Source organism: Mangifera indica, chromosome 20, assembly GCF_011075055.1.
Source record: "Mangifera indica cultivar Alphonso chromosome 20, CATAS_Mindica_2.1, whole genome shotgun sequence".
NCBI classification, from domain to species: Eukaryota; Viridiplantae; Streptophyta; class Magnoliopsida; order Sapindales; family Anacardiaceae; genus Mangifera; species Mangifera indica.
The window spans coordinates 375109-394056 of NC_058156.1; the positions used below are offsets into that span (position 1 = coordinate 375109).

The 18948-nt window shown below is 35.1% G+C and overlaps 1 protein-coding gene and 1 long non-coding RNA gene across 7 annotated transcripts; one reads left to right on the plus strand and one right to left on the minus strand.

Annotated features, from left to right (window-relative positions):
* Positions 1 to 13: 13 nt before the first annotated feature.
* On the minus strand, positions 14 to 9260 carry LOC123204488 (kinesin-like protein KIN-14J). 5 transcript variants are annotated; one of them, XM_044621165.1, is made up of 23 exons: positions 8476 to 9258; positions 7768 to 7935; positions 7484 to 7641; positions 7238 to 7336; positions 6113 to 6365; positions 5788 to 5837; positions 5558 to 5641; positions 5347 to 5424; positions 5166 to 5258; positions 5048 to 5077; positions 3961 to 4302; positions 3801 to 3882; positions 3605 to 3700; positions 3352 to 3531; positions 3145 to 3251; positions 2883 to 3061; positions 2238 to 2402; positions 1874 to 2127; positions 1584 to 1747; positions 1145 to 1235; positions 709 to 1057; positions 402 to 514; positions 14 to 251 (listed from the first exon to the last, which is right to left on the minus strand). In XM_044621165.1, exons 2-23 carry the CDS (start codon positions 7859 to 7861, stop codon positions 196 to 198), a joined length of 3117 nt encoding a protein of 1038 aa, XP_044477100.1. In that variant the 5' UTR covers positions 7862 to 7935; positions 8476 to 9258; the 3' UTR covers positions 14 to 195. The 5 variants fall into 5 exon arrangements, 4 of the variants coding, with proteins under 4 accessions (XP_044477100.1, XP_044477099.1, XP_044477097.1 ...); XR_006499565.1 differs by having other exon boundaries at positions 709 to 1065; positions 8476 to 9260; XM_044621164.1 differs by having other exon boundaries at positions 709 to 1235; positions 7768 to 7866.
* A 131-nt stretch (positions 9261 to 9391) lies between these two features.
* LOC123204218 lies at positions 9392 to 18179 on the plus strand. Of its 2 annotated transcripts, XR_006499471.1 has the most exons (7): positions 9392 to 9739; positions 10505 to 10571; positions 16495 to 16835; positions 17063 to 17167; positions 17438 to 17650; positions 17773 to 17901; positions 17988 to 18179. It is a non-coding gene; the product is annotated as an uncharacterized LOC123204218 (long non-coding RNA). The 2 variants fall into 2 exon arrangements; XR_006499470.1 differs by having other exon boundaries at positions 10505 to 16835.
* The last annotated feature ends 769 nt before the right edge of the window (positions 18180 to 18948 follow it).

Sequence of the window (18948 nt, forward strand, 5' to 3'; positions counted from 1 at the left end):
ACAAAGGTAAAGATAGTAAAAACATACATATAATTTTACAATATGAACCAATATTTTTTTTTTTCGTTTGATTGATAATACAAATGAGAGGCTTTCAATTACCTCTTCCAGTACAAAGTATACAAATGAGATACATTAGTAAGAGACATACCACGTGGGACAAGGTGTCCATTTACCATTAAGTACAACAAAAAATTACTGCCTTCGTTTCGGAAATCTGGTCGAACTGGTAGGAGTTGGTTTCCTAGCACCTGTCAAAGATTTGAAAGAAGAATGAGATGCAAATGGAGAAGGGGTGGAGTTGAATAAGATAGAATTAAATCACTGAAAATAATTTAAGGTAACTGTTGCAATAGTGAGGAACTGAATGAATCTTAATAGTAGAAAGTGTTCCAACATACTTGATAAGATTTTAGAGGAGGGGGCCTTTGTGGCCTTCGGCAATGACAGATGAGAAGATCTACTTTTCACCACCTTTGGGAGGGGCTTTGGAAGTTTGGATGGGTAACCGGCTCTGCATTCAACAAACAAGAAGACAAGGAAAAAAAAAGGAGAAAACTACAGTCAGATTATTTATCTGAGATGATGTAGCAACCGGTGAGGTGAAATGATAATAAATCAATCTTCTGGATTAAGTGTGAGCAAGCAACATTAACAGAAATCTAGAACAATATATAAATACCCAAAGGCTTTGTCAGTTATACTCACTTCTCTGTGTTCTCTGATCTCTCGGCCGGTTTTGCAGTTTCAGGGAAAAGAGTGAACTCTACAACACTGCTTGAACCATCAGTTTCAGTTCCCATTGAAAGGCCACCATCAGAAATGTCACTTAATCTTTCCTCAGAATCTGCCTCCCCAAAGCCCAGGAGCTCAAAGTCTTCAGTAACATTCTGACTTGAGTCCCCAACGGCAGACTTTGATTGTGAAGGAGATATCTTCTGGTTTTTAAAGTCTTCCACTGAATGATGAGAACCAGCATCAGAATGCTTATCACTGAAGTCTGAGCAATTGTCCATATCAGAAGCTGCTTTATCAGTTTCTCCGAGGACTTTCCTGACTGACAATCTTTGACTTATGTGAGGAATTCCTACAGATTTTCTACTCAGCGATGGAGAGGACGATGAATACCTCAGTGGGCTCATACCTTGGTTTGCACTGTTGGCAATATTAGCCTTAACCCTCATGTGCTCAATATCTTCATCTTTCTTTGCAATTGTCTCCTTAAGAGATGAAATCTGCAAGATCGAAAGAAAATTAGAGCATTGTGAATAAAATGGCATTGAAAAGATTCAACATCTGCACACAAGGTTCATCAGTTTAGGACCAATCTTTCCCCCAAAAGTGCATTGCAATTAATTATCCAAACCAGACAAATAAGATAAAGCTTAATATAAATGTGTGGCAACACTGGCTAAGAAATTTAATGTTACATATTGGGAAATCAAATGGGCTTGACTTTAATCCAAAAATCACGGGTTATAATTTTGCTTAGGAAGGGAAGTTATGGCAGAAAGTGATAAGAGAGTAAGATACTAAAAAAGTAGTGAACATGCTAAATTTTCAGATAAAAATTCTCCAACAACCTGCTCCATAAGTTCTCTAACATCCCTCCCCACTCTGCTGCTCCTTGCAGCACCTAATTCAACACCAGAAACTCTCTCAGCAAACTTCAAGGTACTTATGGTTTCAGAATAGGAGTCTGAATCAGGATTAAGCTGCACAAACATTAGGGTCTTCGCTTGACCACCTGCAATGTAAAAATCCATAAATGCAGAGAGCAAGCCATTCATGAATACAGGTATAAATAGCAGAAATATATTTCATCCGGCAGATAAGACCTGCTATCAGAATAAATACCAAGTAAAATTATTACCCAAAGAACTCTGGAGGACTTGAGTTAATTTGCTATTTCTGTATGGGACATGAGCACTCTTTTGTGCCAGAGCAAAGATTACATCTCCAAGAGCTGATAGTGATCTGTTTATATGCTGTGCCTCCTTGAGTCTATCACCAGTAGCTTCAGAGCGATCCACCCTTTCACTGCCAGCAAGGTCTATCAAATGTAGATTGCCACGCAAAGTGGCACCAGATTTCACATCAGTGCCATGAACATGAACTGTGAGAACACTGTAGAAGAGAATCAACTGAGTACCTCAACTATAGAGAAAAGAATTTTTTTTTTTTTTTGGTAAGAAAAAGAAAACATTTGATATGGAAAATAAATAGAGAAATAATACCTATGGGATCTACTACTTCTTTCATTAAGTGCGGTAGCACCTACAGCTCTATTCATCAACCCAATATTCATTAATTCCAAAACATTTGTGGTTGATTTAACAGAGTGCATACTTGCCTCAGGGATGGCCAACCCATTTGGTTGGGTGGTACTCCAAATCCCAAGTGTGTGCAAGTCAAAGGAAACATAAAAATCTTTTATACTGAGATCAAAGTAATAAAAAGGATGCCAACATCAAACTGGACCAAGAAGGAATAATAAAGATGCAAGAATAAAATTCATAAATTAATACATGAAGATGCGTTCTTGTGTGTGTGTATACATGCACACACAAAAGATGAAGAAACTCATTTTAGATTCAAATTGCAACACAAATTCTAAAGCATTAGAATCAATACCCAAATTTTGGGTACGAGAATATTTAAATGTGCAAATTGAAAGTGCATTGATCCTTTTTTTTACAATAATAGTATCACTATTTGTTTAAAAAAGAGGTGCCATCAAAGTTAGTCCACTATTATATGACAGGGTAAATGAATATGCTACAAATAATCATAATAACCAACCATGAAGGAATGGAGTGAAACCTATAGGAGGTGATATCTCTGAGAATGAAAATAAACAAAATCATGAAATTAAAGGATATCTCTTTTGTGGACCATCACTTGACAGTAGATCACGAACTTGTTCATTATAAATCTCAACCATCTGAACACCAACATCGTATATAATGCAATTCTTCCGACTTTGAGTAATTTGGAAAAGATCATTCAGTGCTCGATAATTGACACCCCAATCTTCTCCTGATGATATACAAGGCCCACTCTAGGTTGAAAAAAAAATTTATAAGGGACAAGTATATTATAAACAACAGTTTCCTACATTGAAAATGTACACAAGTTACACACCATTGTATAGGTCTTCCCAGATCCAGTTTGTCCATAAGCAAATACACAAACATTATATCCATCAAGTACAGATCGTATTAATGGTTGTGCATCTAAGAATACCTCCTCTGCCAACATAAAATTTTAAAAGTTAAAAGTCAGAATATTTCCAGACAACAGAGATAAATAAAACCATCTATCAATAATTTAAGATCAAGAAAACATTACCTTGAGTGGCTTCTGGACCAAAAACCTTGTTAAACTTGAAGAGTCGATGACTGTCTTTCCCTTGTTTTATGGGATTTGAAACTACCAACTCACCATTCTCACCAATATATTCAAATATTGTTTGCTTTTTGCTTTGACCTGGAAGAAATGGTCTTATCCGGCAATATACTCTAATATTTCCTGTTTCAGAAAGAGGAACAAACAGTTGTAAATCTACAGGTATATCAAGCGGAATTATTGTAAGGCACTCTACCTTTCAAATCCTGAACTTCATTGTACAATTTCCTATTTTCTGCCAGAACTGAATGGTAATTCTCAGCAGCATCTGCAAGCCCTTTTAGGTTTAGCCCTATTGAAAAAGTACTCACCATGAGAAAATGGCCAACCCACTGTAAAATTCCAAATTGATAGTAAAGAAAATCAAAACAACAATGAACTATCAATCTAACCCAAGTGATTAAATTCCTCTGCATAACTCCTTTTCGTCTTCAGGACTTCATGTTTTATGAACTGAAAAGCTACCCTTAAATCCTAATCAATGTGACAATTGCAGTTGTGAGAATAATCCTTAACACACTATAATATCAATAGCTAAAAGTAAAGATAAACCTGTATAGCTGCAAACTGATAATCCATAAAGTTCTGATAAGTAGACTCCTTCTTTTTCCATCTTTGAGATTTAGATTCAGAAAACGATTCTAGTTCTTTCACCTTCTTCTTTGAATCTATTAAAAGACAACCAAGTTCCTTCAACTTCTTTTCTGACTCAACTTTAGTTTCCTCAAACTGTGCTTCCAGTTTCAAGCAATGCATCATATGTGTCCTTTTGGCCATTTCTAATTCTTGTTTCAATGTAGAAATCTCAATACTACTATGATCTTTTTCTTTTTTCAATCTAAGCACATTCTGCTCTTCGAGCTTTTCCTTCTCCTCCAGTTTGGTTTTCTCAGCCTGCAAAACACGAAGAACAATCTAATGATTTAACCAAGCTATGAAATAGCATAATCACAATAAAGCATCCATGAATATCACTTACAAACACAGGTATAACATATGATGTTTCGATTGATTTTATCCCTTATCAACAATCTACATAATTTTATCAATTATGTGGCTCCTTACAAATTAGCAAATGGGAGATAATGGAAAAGCACTTCGTCACATCCACAAATAATTTAAAATCATACATCTTTGAGAAACAAAAGTTTTATAGTAAAAACTTATGGTTGTTGAGCAACCATTCAAGTTTACAGCTATATCAGACATAAAATACAATGGCATGACAAACGTAAATGGAAGATATATATAATTGCAATATGCACACACACACAAAAGAAAAAAAACATATACATTGCATGTTAAGAAATACAAGGATACAAATTAATCACTTCACAAGGATGCTTCAAAAGAATAATCATGGAGTAATTTTTTTCATATTTCAATATGGAAAATATGAAGGGAACACATTGAATATGCATAAGGTCAAGAACTGCAAGAATTGATACTGGCTCTGATGTTATTCACCCCAAGGAAGAAGCTTGAATCAACATTAATATAAAATACAAGGCATCATTAAAATTTATTGCAGAAGCAAACAATATGACTTTTTAGCGAAAAATTAGGCATGGTGCTATAATTGTACAAAGAACTACATTATGAACTCTGAACTAAATAGGAGAATAAAACATGATCACACCTTTAGTCGCTCAAATTGACTTACAAGAACCTACACAAAAGTTACAAAAACAGTGCAGAGTCAATTTAGTGTATAAACAAAGTAAAGGATAAAAGCAAAGGCAAACTATTGCTCATACCTTATTCTCTTCAGTAGACCCCCTTGCTAGGGTCTCAAGCACTCTGATTCTTGATTGGTACTTCTCCTCACAAGCCCTATAAAGATTGTTTTGCTGAAGCCAAGCACAAATACAAATATATAGTATTTATGAGCAGTTAGGAAAAAAAAAAAAAAAGAAATAATTTCCTGAAGCATTTTACATTTTTTAAATGATGTGCTTGAGTTGCCATTCTCCTTTCAATGAGTAGCACTACTTCTCTCAGCAGACATGCCAAATTCTGAAAATAGGAACAGATAGAAAAGAATTCTACTAATTAAAGATGCAGAGCAGCTATTGCCCCAGGAAAAAAAAAAGGAAAAGAAAACATAACTATGTACAATCCATAAACGCTTTAGTAATCATTGACATACTTGAGGTACATCCCCATTCCTTTTTTCAATGCGTTCATCCAGAATTTGATTCACAAAACCAAACAGTGATTTAGTCGAGGCATTCTGCATTGAGGAATCACAAAAAAGTAAACACTATTAGACTTTATGCTTATATGGGAAAACTGAACTTTTATAAGAGACTACAATCCCATGATAGATATTCACAAACAAGCACAAACACAAACTCAGAAAGAACTTTAGGATCTTACATCTAAACTCCTTGAATTTATGAGTTCTGAAATCTTCATATCAGAAATATCTGTAAAAAGATCCTTCATAAGTAACATAATGCATCGAAACAGATGACTCTAGTAATAAATAAATAAATAATTATTAAAGACGCAATATCATAACTGTTGCTTGCTCAAAAACATAATATAGTAAATTTGGCAAACCAAATAATATAGACCTTCCATTCTCAATCATATGTGATTCATTATAAAGAAAATACTTTCGCTATGGGTCCAAGAAGAAAATCACATATATGGTTCATTTAGGTTGACTTCCCTCTCATTTAAAAAGCAGTAAATATACCTTCTGTAATTGGACCATGCAAACCAATCTGGAATTTTCCATCCAGAGAATTCAATTGGCTATCTTCCTTGATGGCAGAGCTTTTACCATATGTTCTTACACTCCCTCTTAGGTGACCAGTTTCCTTGATAAGATCTACTCTTGCCACACTCCACCTCTTTCTAGAATGATTGTGGATGTTGTCTTCAGCGTCATAGGAATTAAAACTTGCTCTAAGTGTTCTAAGGCACTGCAAAACTGGCTTCATATATCCCTGCACAGCATCCCCATCAATGGCATGAAATAAGCATAAAAATAAACTAAAACGATGTATACTAACAATGAGTACTAATTTGTGTATTAATAATGAAGTATTACTATATGATTAGGTGATTTGAATTAGAGATGAAGTAACACCTAATTATATCGTGATTTACTAGAAAAAACAGAGGTACAATCCAAGAAAAAAGTATTGTAAGACCTAAAGTTAATTTACTTGGGGGGTAATTCAGTACACACCTGAGGGCCACTTCCATCATCCAACAAACAAACAAACCCAAAAAAATCACTTTTCCATTATTAAGAGTTGGATTGAGGCTAACCGGGTTGCAGTTTTTCACCAAAAACTATGATATGCTGACACAAAACTAAGTGTCATCTTCACACAGACACATGGTATCTTTATCCACTAACACATAGAGTAAATAGATATAGTACATTATGACTGTATGCATCTAATTTTCTAGAACAATATAAAGCTAAAATGATTGTTAAACTTGCTAGCATGTGCAACTTTCATAATAATTTTTGCAAAAGAAGATGTATTCTCCTCTTTATCTATTTGAATTCTTTCTTCAAGGGTCTGACATGCCAAGTCACCATATAAGTCTCATATGGAGCTATAATGCATATAGGGATATCTTCAATATCATGTGTAATAAATCAAAGCCTTAAAAACCATTAATAAACTAAATAAATATGCCCAATGAATGAATCAGAACTACTTGCACCTTACTTTACAATCAACCAAACACACCGAGATCAAATTGGTTCATCATGGTATTCAAATTCAACAGTCCAATTTACGCAACTAAATTGACCACATTGAAACAATAATTACAATGGGCATAAAAGATCTTCTGGTACCTGCTCTAGCTCTGATGCTTCAAAACTTGGTAATCCCAACTCATCCATAGCTGCCAGAAACTGGTTGACTTTAGCAGGACCCGGCTCAAAACTGGCCCCCTAATATAAAAAGACAGTGTATTTTTAAATGGAAAAACAAAACATGGAAAATGAAACTCCAGCTTCATATTGTGGTGAAGAAACCTTAAAGAGAATCAAATTATAATATTTGATCATAAAACATGTTAACATAGAATCAAAACCAACCATATCAATTAAACCAGGGCATAGCTTGTTCAAGATGCGACACAAAACAATTCCATCAGTCAAGCATGCTCTAAATTCCTCCTCTGAAGGCTCCAGTGGCAATCTTAAACTAGGAGTCATATCATTTAACCACTCCATTAAAATTGATAGCTGGTTACCTAGATTAAGATACAGTTGAGCAAATAAGACAAACAGCAAAGTGAAGAAGAATTCTATAATTATGGCATGCACATGTGGACACACAAGTTTATATGTATGAAAGAGAGAAAGTATAACTTCCTTACCCTCAGCCATACTCTTAGGATATTCTTTTTGCTCATCATTTACGCCATGAGTTCCATTTGAATTTTCAAAATTCCCATTCTGCCTGAGTGCCATTCTAACTGAATGTTCATAAATAGAGTTTCCAAATTTTTGTCTCAGAATTGACTATGTACACACTGCTGCAACAACTACAAGTTCAATAACAACAGAGAATTTACAGAATAAAGAACAAATCCAGTAACCACAAGCTTAAAACCAAGAACAGAGATAAGTACAATATTTCCAACCCCCCAACTAGTGAATTCAACTTCAAACTGGAATTTAAGGCAAAAAAATGTATTCTCTTAGAGTATGCATAATATTTTCTTTTCTCACCCTTCATCCACAAACTAAAAGAGAGAAAAAAAATTAAATCAAAAAAAGTAAAAATGTGAAAATTGTTAATAAACTAGACTAGCTAAATTTTCAAATTCTGAGTAAAAATAATTTACATATTCTCAACTATCAAATAAAGCATAATTCAGAAAACACAAAACAAAACCATAAAAAAAACTCGAACCTCATCTCGGAATCCACACAAATACAAGCTAAATTACAAATTCTAACACAACATTCAAGAAATGAAAGAGAAAAAACGCTAAATTAACCACCAGATCCGCCTAATTTTGCACATAATAGAAGAAGAAGGAACAAAATGTACTTAGTCGTCCGAGCTCGAAAGATCATACCAACAAGAGATGCGCTCCGTTCCAGATCTTACAAACCCAGAAACCGTCCAGACTTGAAGTCGATTTCTTCCCAAATAAGGATGACAAATAGGTTTCAGTTCAAAATTAAAATGAAGTATTTTAGTTAGTGCAAAATAAAAGCCCGAAATTGATGTCAAGGTCGGGAATGGGGAGAGTGAAATGGACGTGCATGAGGGTTTTGGATTCTGTTACTTGAAAATAACAGAAAGCGATTTCAGTTTTCATTGTATTTGTAGTTTTTTGGCCCCATCCCACTAATTTTGGAGGTGGGTTTTTTGTTTTCTTCTTTTTAACCTGGTTAGAGATCTGAACTTGCCAACAACTAACAAACAAAACTACCGGCTCGCCATTTTAGGGTGGAATCTTTAGCTCTTCCCTGGCGAATGGAAGAGCTGAAGCTGTTGTATTTCGTAATCACGAATCCTAAGACTTTGGAGATGGAGTTGGAATCATCAGATCATGTACAAGAACAGAAGGGTTGCAAGTATAAAGAAGACAGTCGCTGTGACTAGACTCTGAAGTCAAAATTAAAGCCATAGAAGAAGAAAATCAAAGTCATTTGAACACACACAGGTGGATTAATAAAGCTGGAAGAGTCGCCCCCAAGCTTCCATCTTGGAAGGGGTGGATTCAAATTGAGATCACTTGAATTTGATTGTGAATTCGATTTGAACCGATCCAAAATAAACTCGATTTAGACGAGCACAAAAATTTTATATGATCAAGCTTAAATTCGATCTTGGATATTTAGTCAATAAAATGCGTGAGTCCTGAAACATTCAAATCAATTATATTAAAATAATATTATTTTAATTTTTATATATATTAAAATAATATTATTTTAATTTTTAAAAAAATAATATTTAATCGAGTTAAAAGCTTCAACCAATTATGACATAACACATAAATATTTTTTATTATTAATTGAAAATATTCAATTATACCATAATAGATAAATATTTTTTTATTATTAATTCAAAACTGAGGACGAGACCAATTCGCGCGAAATGGATCCACAGCTTCCACTCGAAGCGCAGAATCCGGAAGCCGCAAACTTGGAACCAGACATAGATCCACCGTCCACGTGTCCCAACTACAAGATTCCCCTGGAGACAGCGAATATAAACCTTCGTTAAACCGGAAGGACATCGTGAAAGCTCTGGAGGTGGTGGAGAGAGACTCTGCGGCCATTGCCGAGAGCTTCTTTTCTCTCTTCGCTTCTTTCCGCTTGGCACTTTCCGAGGTTAGTCAGCCCTTTATTTTTACTTTCTTTTTGTTTCACAATTCAATTTTTAGTAAGAAAATGAATTATATTTCTTAACTTATATTGTGTTTTTATTCTTTCTAGCTGAATTCTTAGACATGGTTATGTTTATTGTGAGTTATACTTCATGTAATACCATATGGCCACCAACGGGAAGATTAGGAGATTACTAATAGAAGATGTGTGAATGTTTTTGAATTTGAGATAAAACAAACAATGGATAAGACTATCCGTCAATTTGGGTACTAATTATATTTTAGCATGTGATTAGGTGATATTTTATTTAGAATTCAAAATCAGTCAATCACATACGGACACAACATCATTTGTAACTTAACTGTTACTGGTACACTTAGTTTTATACTTTTATTAGTACGGTTAGTTTATTTTTAATATCTTCAAAGAACTATTGTAATTGAATTTTATATAAATCGCTGGGTGACCATTTTTGTCTTAGATTTTGTTTGTTTGCTATGAAAATTGTATAGGAATTGGAAGAAAATCAAATCCATTGTAAATTATTTCTTTTTATAAGAATACTGTGGATAATGTAAAGTATGGAATTTTGACTTGTATGTAATGTTTGAACTATTAAAGGACTTCACACAAGCTAAACAAAAAGTTTACATCATAAAAGTTTATTACTTTCATTGAATAAATATTATGAAGAGTGAGATTTTTTTCTCTTTGTCAAATATAAGACTGGTATGATTGCTTTCTCTGAGAGGAATGTGATTATTGTAGGTTACTGATACCTCTGTTGATCATATGCAATGCTTCAATGATGCTGCTGGCCATCTTCAAGAATCTGGTAAAAGTACTTCTACTTTACTCACAAGACCCTAAGGTGTCCCAAAATCCTGCATTTTCTTCTATTTTAGTGCCACAAGGCTTTCACTTATTGTCACTGGCTTCAATTTCCACAACATTTGAGAATAGGGAAAACTACTTTGTATCTGTATGTATGCTGCACAATGCTTCAGATTCAGGCTTCCCCAGTTTATGTTATTTGTATTGAAGTATCACATTTTATTGGTTATAGAAGCGAACCACTTTTTATGTTACATGATCTTCTGATATCAGTTTCACATTTTCTTTTATCCCCTTACTTTTCAATACATGATGCGACAACAAAGGGCAACCGATATATAAATTTGATATGCATTTATCATTTCCATTATATCATTTTCTTTATTATTTCCTTAGTTATTAAATTAAACCATTTCATGTATGTGTTGTAACCCATATGCATGGAGATGGAGTCGTGATAACAGGTAGTGCTTAGAAGTAGGAGTTAGTTGGAGTCCAATAATAAAAACATACTACTAGATTGTGGAGAATCTCAAGGGAAATTAGTTAACCAGTAGGTTATTTATTTGTATTGTGTCCATGAGCTTTGGCTTTGGGAGGTTTGTTTACCCTCGAAGTAAACATTTGTCTATTTATTCTCTTTTCATCTATTGTCAAGATAGGTAGAAGAGGTAAAACCAAGGGAAGCAGAGAATTGAGAGCTTTGTGTGAGCAGAATATTCTAAACTCAGGCTCTTCAATACTTGTTACACGTTTAGCCCAGCGAAAACATAACAATTTGGTATCAAAGCCGGGCATGGTAGACCAGCGATTTGAACATCTCGAGTCTGAAATTGCAAGCTTAAAGGAGGAACAAGAGAGACAGTTTAAAGAGCTTCAAGAATCCATGGTGGCACTTTTTGTTGCCATCAATGTTAATCATGACCAGGCTGAAGCATCCAATAGTCAGTTACGACGATCTGGCGGTAGGTCGAATGGCGGGCAAAATTCAACTATTGTAGCAGAATCGAAAGGAGCTTATCTTCCTAAAATGGTGAAGTTGGATTTTCCGAAATTTAACGGTAATGAAGACCCTACTAGTTGGATTTGTAGAGCCGACCGATTTTTTGAATTTCATCTAATGCCAGAAGAAGAAAGGGTGCCACTTGCTTCCTTCAATCTAGAAGGTGATGCCTAATTATGGTACCAATTGATGAAGGATAATGAAGGTCTGATCACTTGGCAAGCCTTTAAAGATCAACTTCATGCAAAGTATGGTCCAACTCAATACCAAGATTTTTTTGGTGATTTAAATAAGCTACAGCAAACTTGTTCGATTCGGGAGTATCAAACGCAATTTGAAAGATTGTTAATTCATGTTAGGCGCTTGTTTCCGGAGCAACAAATTGGTTGTTTCATTAGTGGACTCAAGGAAGGGATCAAGGTGAACGTGCAAGCCGCAAAACCCCAAACATTATCATCTACTATAGGTCTTGCTCATTTGTATAAAGTTGTTCATTCTAAGAAGACAGCCGCAACAAGTGCAGACCCAAAGGAGACCTTAACTACAACAACTAGCAATCTTGAAAGACCTATCAAGCGATTATCTCCAACTGAATTTAACGAACGAAAAGCAAAGGGTCTATGCTTCAATTGTAATGAAAAATTTGGACCAAGACACGAGTGCAAGAAGTTATTCTTCCTTGAAGCAAATTGCTCGGATGATGAAGACGAGTGAGATTGTAATGAAGAGGTGATGGCAACAGAGGTCAAAGTACCTGAAATATCCAATCATGCAATCTCGGGAGCACGAAGCCCACAAACCATGCAAGTACAAAGCTTGATGGGTGAAAAACGGGTAACATCCTTGGTCTTGATAGACTCGGGTAGTACTCACAATTTTTTAAATAATGAAATTGCCAAGAAAATGGAAATAGCTCCTAATGGTATGGGAAGGTTTGAAGTTAACAAGTGGGGGTCTTTGCAAAGGAGTATGTATGGTGATCCAAAAAGTTCCCATCAAAAGTTGATTTCTACCTATTGCCACTAGAAAGATATGATGCAGTTTTAAGAGCTCAATGGTTAAGCACATTGGGCCCAATTTTATGGGACTTCTCAAAGCTAAACATGACATTCACAGTGGATAACAAGAAAGTGGAATTGCCAGATTTGAAAGCACCTGAACACAAGATTATTAATGAAGTGCAATTTAACAGGGAGCTAAAAAAAGCAAAATGGGTCATTTGGTGCAGATTTATTCACTAGACATGTGTAACCAACATGGCACAATGTCTCCTGAAATTCCTAAAGATGATACTGAAGAATTTAATCAATTGATGCAGGCCTACACAGACTTTTTTCAAGCTCCCCAAGGACTACCTCCTCAGTGATCTCATGATCACCGCATTCCTCTTAAAGAAGGCAACGGACCAGTTTCAACCCGACTCTACCATTATTCACACTATCAAAAAACAGAGATTGAAAAAATGGTTGCTGAGCTTCTAAAGTCAAGAGCCATTCGGCCAAGCCACAACCCTTATTCATCACCAATTCTGCTAGTTAAAAAGCATGATCAATCATGGCACATGTGTGTTGATTATAAGGCTCTGAACCAGTTAACCGTGAAAGACAAATTCCTAATACCCATGATCGATGAGTTGTTGGATGAACCACACGGTGCAACCCTCTTCACCAAACTTGATTTGAGATCTGGATATCACCAGATTCGAATGAATCCTGATGATATTGAGAAAACGGTCTTTCGCACTCACCAAGGACACTATAAATTTTTGGTAATGCCTTTTGGTTCGACAAATGCTCTTTCCACTTTTCAATCCTTAATGAATTCAATTTTTAGAAATTACCTACATAAGTTCATTTTCTTGTTCTTCGATGATATTCTAGTGTATAGTAAAAATCTAGAGGAACATTTAAAACGTATTGATATTATATTTTCTATTCTAATAACACACAAATTATATGTCAAAAAAGAAAAGTGCGGTTTTTGCCAAGAGGAGGTAAAGTATTTGGGGCATGTCATCAATAGCAAAGGTGTAGTAGTGGACTCTGAAAAAATATCAACCATGCTCGAGTGGCCGAAACCCAAGACAATCAAAGCTTTAAGAGGTTTTTTGGGATTGGCCGGTTATTACCGCAAGTTCATACAATATTATGGGAAGATTGTAGCACCACTAACGAGCATGTTAAAAAAGGAAAACTTTAGGTAGGAACCTAAATCAGAGGAGACATTTGAGAAACTCAAAAAGGTCATGATTGAAACACCAGTTTTAGCCTTACCAGATTTTTCAAGGCAATTTATAGTGGAATGTGATGCCTCAGGGTCAAGGATTGGAGCAGTGTTAATGCAAGGAAAAAGGCCGATTACTTTCTTTAGTCAAGCATTACATGGAAAAAATTTATTTTTATCAACTTATGAAAAAGAAATGTTGGCTTTTGTACTTGGAGTACAACGTTGGAGACATTATTTGCTGGGCCAAAAATTTGTTGTCAAGTAAGATAAGCAAAGTCTAAAGTATTTATAGGAGCAAAAAATTACCACTTCAGCTCAACAAAAATGGTTAGTTCAGCTAATGGGTTATGACTTTGTGATTGAGTGCAAAACTGGGAAAGAGAATGTGGTAGCAGATGCTTTGTGTAAAAAAGAAGAACCAGGAGAGTTACTTCCACGATGGTTAGTTACCATCCAAGAAGAAGTTGCTGCCAATAGTAAATTTCAAAAGATGATGCAAAATATTCAACATGGTAAGGTTGTGGGACCTTAGGATTATAAGGAAGAATAAAATTTTCTTATTAAAAGACTCTCCCTTGATTCCTATTATTCTGGAAGAGTTTCACTCTAGCACACATGAAGGCTATCATAAAACTCTCCATCAAATCAAGTCAGTTTTTAATTGGAGCAAAATGAGTGAAGATTTTAAAGTACAAATTCGTTAATGTGAGACATGTTAGCTACAAAAATGGGAGAACACTTCGCCATCAGGACTGCTATAACCATTGCCAATTCCATCTCAAACTTGGACGGATATCTCCATGGACTTCATTGATGGATTGTCTAACTCTAAAGGTAAGACTGTAATTTTTGTGGTGGTGGATCGTTTGTCTAAATTTGCCCATTTCATTCCTATCTCGCATCCATATACGGCAACCTCGGTGGCACAAATATTCTTTGATAATATATTCAAATGATATGGAATGCCTAAATCCATTGTTTGTGATCGAGATCTAGTTTTTATCAGTTCTTTTTGGAATGAATTATTCCGTCTACAGGGAGCCAAATTCAATTTCTCATCTGCTTATTACCCCCAAACAGATGGGCAATCAGAGGTGGTGAACCGAACTATCGAAATGTATCTTTATTGTTTCATGGGTGACAAGCCAAAGGAGTGGGCTCGTTGGATTACTTGGGCAGCCTACTGTTATAATACTAGTGTTTATAGTGCCATTAAAATGTCGCCGTTCGAAGCTGTCTATGGCCATGCTCCACCAACTCTCTTATCATATGTGTCAAGAACTACCCAAGTTGAATCCGTAGAGCAGGAATTGAAAAGTAGGGATCATATTTTGAAGAAATTAACTAAACATTTGCAAGTTGCCCAAGTAAGGATGAAAAAATACCATGATGCCCACCAAATTGAAAGAATTTTTAAGGTGGGAGATTATGTTTATGTGCGCCTCCAGCCATATCGACAAATTTCAGTATCACTTCGAAGAAATCTCAAGTTAGCTCCACGATTTTACGGTCCATTCCAAATAGTGGAGAGGATTGGCAATGTGGCTTACAAGCTCAAACTTCCCACGAAATCGAGAATTCATCCTGTTTTTCATGTGTCATACCTCAAGAAAAAGGTAGGAACGAAGGTTGATGTGCAGGACACGCTACCAATAATTTTAGAAGAAGAGGATGCGCTCTTATCAATACCACAAGCAGTGCAAGATCATCGACTGATACAACAAAGAAAAGAGGTTCTGGTGCACTGGAAGGGATTATCTCCAGCTGATGCCACATGGGAAAACTTGGAGGACCTTAAAAGTTGATACCCAACAATCACCCTTAAGGACAAGGGTGAAATTTAGGGGGAAGGAATGATATGCATTAATCATTTCCATTATATCATTTTCTTTATTATTTCCTTAGTTATTAAATTAAACCATTTCATGTATGTGTTGTAACCCACGTGCATGGAGATGGAGTTGGAGTTGTGATAACAGGTAGTGCTTAGAAGCAAGAGTTAGTTGGAGTCCAATAATAAAAACGTGCTACTGGCTTGTGGAGAATCTCAAGGGAAATTAGTTAACCAGCAGGTTATTTATTTGTATTGTGTCCATGTAATTGGGGTATGAAATTTATGAAATTAAGCTTTGGCTTTGGGAGGTTTGTTTAGCCTCGAAGTAAACATTTATCTATTTATTCTCTTTTCATCTATTGTCAAGATAGATAAAAGAGATAAAACCAAGGGAAGCAAAGAATTGAGAGCTTTGTGTGAGCAGAATATTTTAAACCCAGACTCTTCAATACTTGTTACACATTCAACCCAGCAAAAACATAACAAAATTCATGTCTTAGGTATCTTTCATTCTCTACTTTAAGGCTTTTGATTAATAAGTGAGTATTAAAATTAGTTCTTATAATTGAAAGTTGGAAATGTACTGAAATTTTGATCCAAAATGTTCAAACCAAGACGTTGAGTCATAAGTTTTGAATTTCGTAATTTTGGTTATTTCTCCCATATCAAACATGGATTTAACTTTCGCTCTGAGTAGAGGCAACTTCGTGTATCTGTTTATGGCTTCATTTTCACTTTTTTCTGTCTGGATTGGGACCTGGTTATTTAGAGATGACTTCCATCTACTGGCCCTCAAATTCACAATATGCTGTTTGTTATTTTAACTTCTTCTCTTGTCAATGTAAATTTGCAATTTTGCAGGTTTAGACATCTGCAATATCTTAAGCCACGTATTACTATCTGAATAGGAAATTATCTTGTGAAGTTGCTGTAAAAAATGCAAATGCCAACTGTTATGGCAAAGAAGAGCTGCTGACAGTTGACATTCAGATGCAAATTGAAATGCTTAGTAGTTAGTAACAACTATGAAGGGTCTTAGAGACCTTTGACACATTCTATTGCAATCTTGGAGGGAGAATTACAATATCCAAACTCATGCTTATATATAAGGATATGTTTTGCTTGTTGAATATGGCCTGACCGATGTTCATTTGCAGATTAAATAAGGAAATGAAAGGCATTGACAGTCTAGCTGTACAACTGTATCCTTCGTCATTGGTTTTTGTGTTGTTTTACATTGGTTAGCTCTTCCCTTACTAGTTTTAGCTGCTAATTAAGGACCCATGGGCTCATTCTACTTTCCCCTGAGAATGAATATGCCAAAGTGGCCTGTATTGATAGTTCATAAACACCACCTAGAAACCTTGGCCATACTATATTTTATCTTGTCTTGTCACTTCAAAATTTTGGTTCCTTAATTATAGTGAAGAAAATTGCTGAGGAGAAATGTAGATGCTTTAGACACAGCTGTGAACAGGCTCATCCGTTTTCCATGATGTTGATCTGCTCGTGTAATTGGTTGCATCAACAAGAGGTATTGTATTTTATTTCTTTGGTATCTATCTAGAATTGGTTTTATGTTAAAAGTTGTAAATGTTTGTAGATGCCATTGCCACTTTGAAAATGCTTAGAAACATTGTGATTTATGTCCAATGGTTAAATGTTCTCGCTGAGTCCAGAAAGCATTTGAGGACTGCTGAATCCTAGTACAGACTTGATACACGTGCATGCTCCTTTTTCTTCTGTTTTTGCCAAACCATTGTTCCCACCCCAGTTGTCATATAAATGCCCTTTTAATCTACAGAAATGTTGTACAAATTAAAGCAGAAGCCACTGAACTTGGATGTGAAGATGCTTCAACGGTGGAAAATGCTGAAACCCATTATTGAAGTTTGCCATGGATTTAGGTTACGTTTGAAAGTCCACAATAGGCTCGTCCGTAAGCAAATGCATTGGCATCGACAATTGCCATTTTAAGAAGCCAAACTTGAGTTTTTCCATTATAATGATAACTAAGGTTAGATTCGATTTAAGTTGTTTGAGTTTGAATCGTAAATTGAGTTGAATGAGTTGAGTTCGAGTTAAAGATTGAGTTTGTCTTTATAAATATGTTGAGTTTGAGTTGATTTGAATCCACAGTTAAATTAAAGCCAGTGAACATGGGTGTGAAGATGCTTCAACAATGGGCAATACTGGAACCGGCAATTAAAGTGACTACCATGGTTCACACTTGAAAATCCAGAAGAAGCCCACCAGCCCATTGACAAGGTAAAGCTGAGATGGTCATTCATTGATAGTATTTTATTTGAAGCCTAACTAGACTAATCCCGTTACATTGTTAACCAATTTGCTAGGTCAATTTTATACATTATCTGGCATCAACCCAGAGAGCTCAAGTTGAATAAGGATCAGCTCTTCGAGCTTGAGCTCAATACCGACATTGGAGTTTGTCTCGGTGATTTTTTTCCTTCAATTATAGTTACTTTTTTTTTTGTATGACTCTTTCTTCTCTAACATTATTATTTACCAGCTCAAATGAGCCAAATTCAAGCTTGAACTAATTATTTTGAATTTGAATTAAATTCAAATTAGTTTTTGTTCAGATTTAATTAGGATTCACCCTTAGCTGAAACCAGTTCTTGAAGTTACCATGGTTTACACTTGAAAGTCCACATCAAGCCCACCAGCCCAGGATGACTTTTTAAAGCTGAGATGGTCATTCATTACTGTATTTGAAGCCTGACTTGAATAATCCAATCACAACGTTATTTGGGCTGCTCGCTAGGTCAATGTTGTACAGCATTACGTGTGGATTTTGTCGATTGGCGTCAACCCGAGGATCAAAATCAGCAGCATAATTTGACGAGCCTGCATGTGTTCTGATTTGAACCCCGTTTAAATTATAATAATAAATTTAAAATTGAATTCTTTCTAATTAAAATATTGTTAAAGTAACATCAATGCGTAAAATAAATAATATTATTATAATAATAAATATTATTATTATATTATATTATATTATTGACAAAATAAAAAGTATCACTTGAAAGGGTTTTAAATTAAATTATTGAATTGAAATTTTAATTTTAATTTAGCTAAAATCATATCAAATAGAATTGGCTTATTTAGAATAAGGATGATCCATATTCAGGGTAGTCGTCAATCATTATTCTTTTTGGAAAAAAGGATTATTTTTCATTCAAATTTTAGTTCAATCTTAAATTCACACCCATGAGAGATAAAAATTCTAAACTTCTATGTATAGTCAAATTTTAGTTAATTTTTTCTGTTAAAGAGGGGTAAAATAATCATTTT

Bases quoted from the DNA above. Each gene is read 5' to 3' on its own strand.
- LOC123204488 (XM_044621164.1), bottom strand. From the start codon at position 7,861: ATGGCACTCAGGCAGAATGGGAATTTTGAAAATTCAAATGGAACTCAT. The intron at 5,642-5,787 runs GTAAGATCCTAA...TCCTCAATGCAG, and splicing joins TAAATTCAAGGAGTTTAGAT to AATGCCTCGACTAAATCACT. The intron at 3,883-3,960 runs GTTTATCTTTAC...CACATTGATTAG, and splicing joins ATCAGTTTGCAGCTATACAG to GATTTAAGGGTAGCTTTTCA.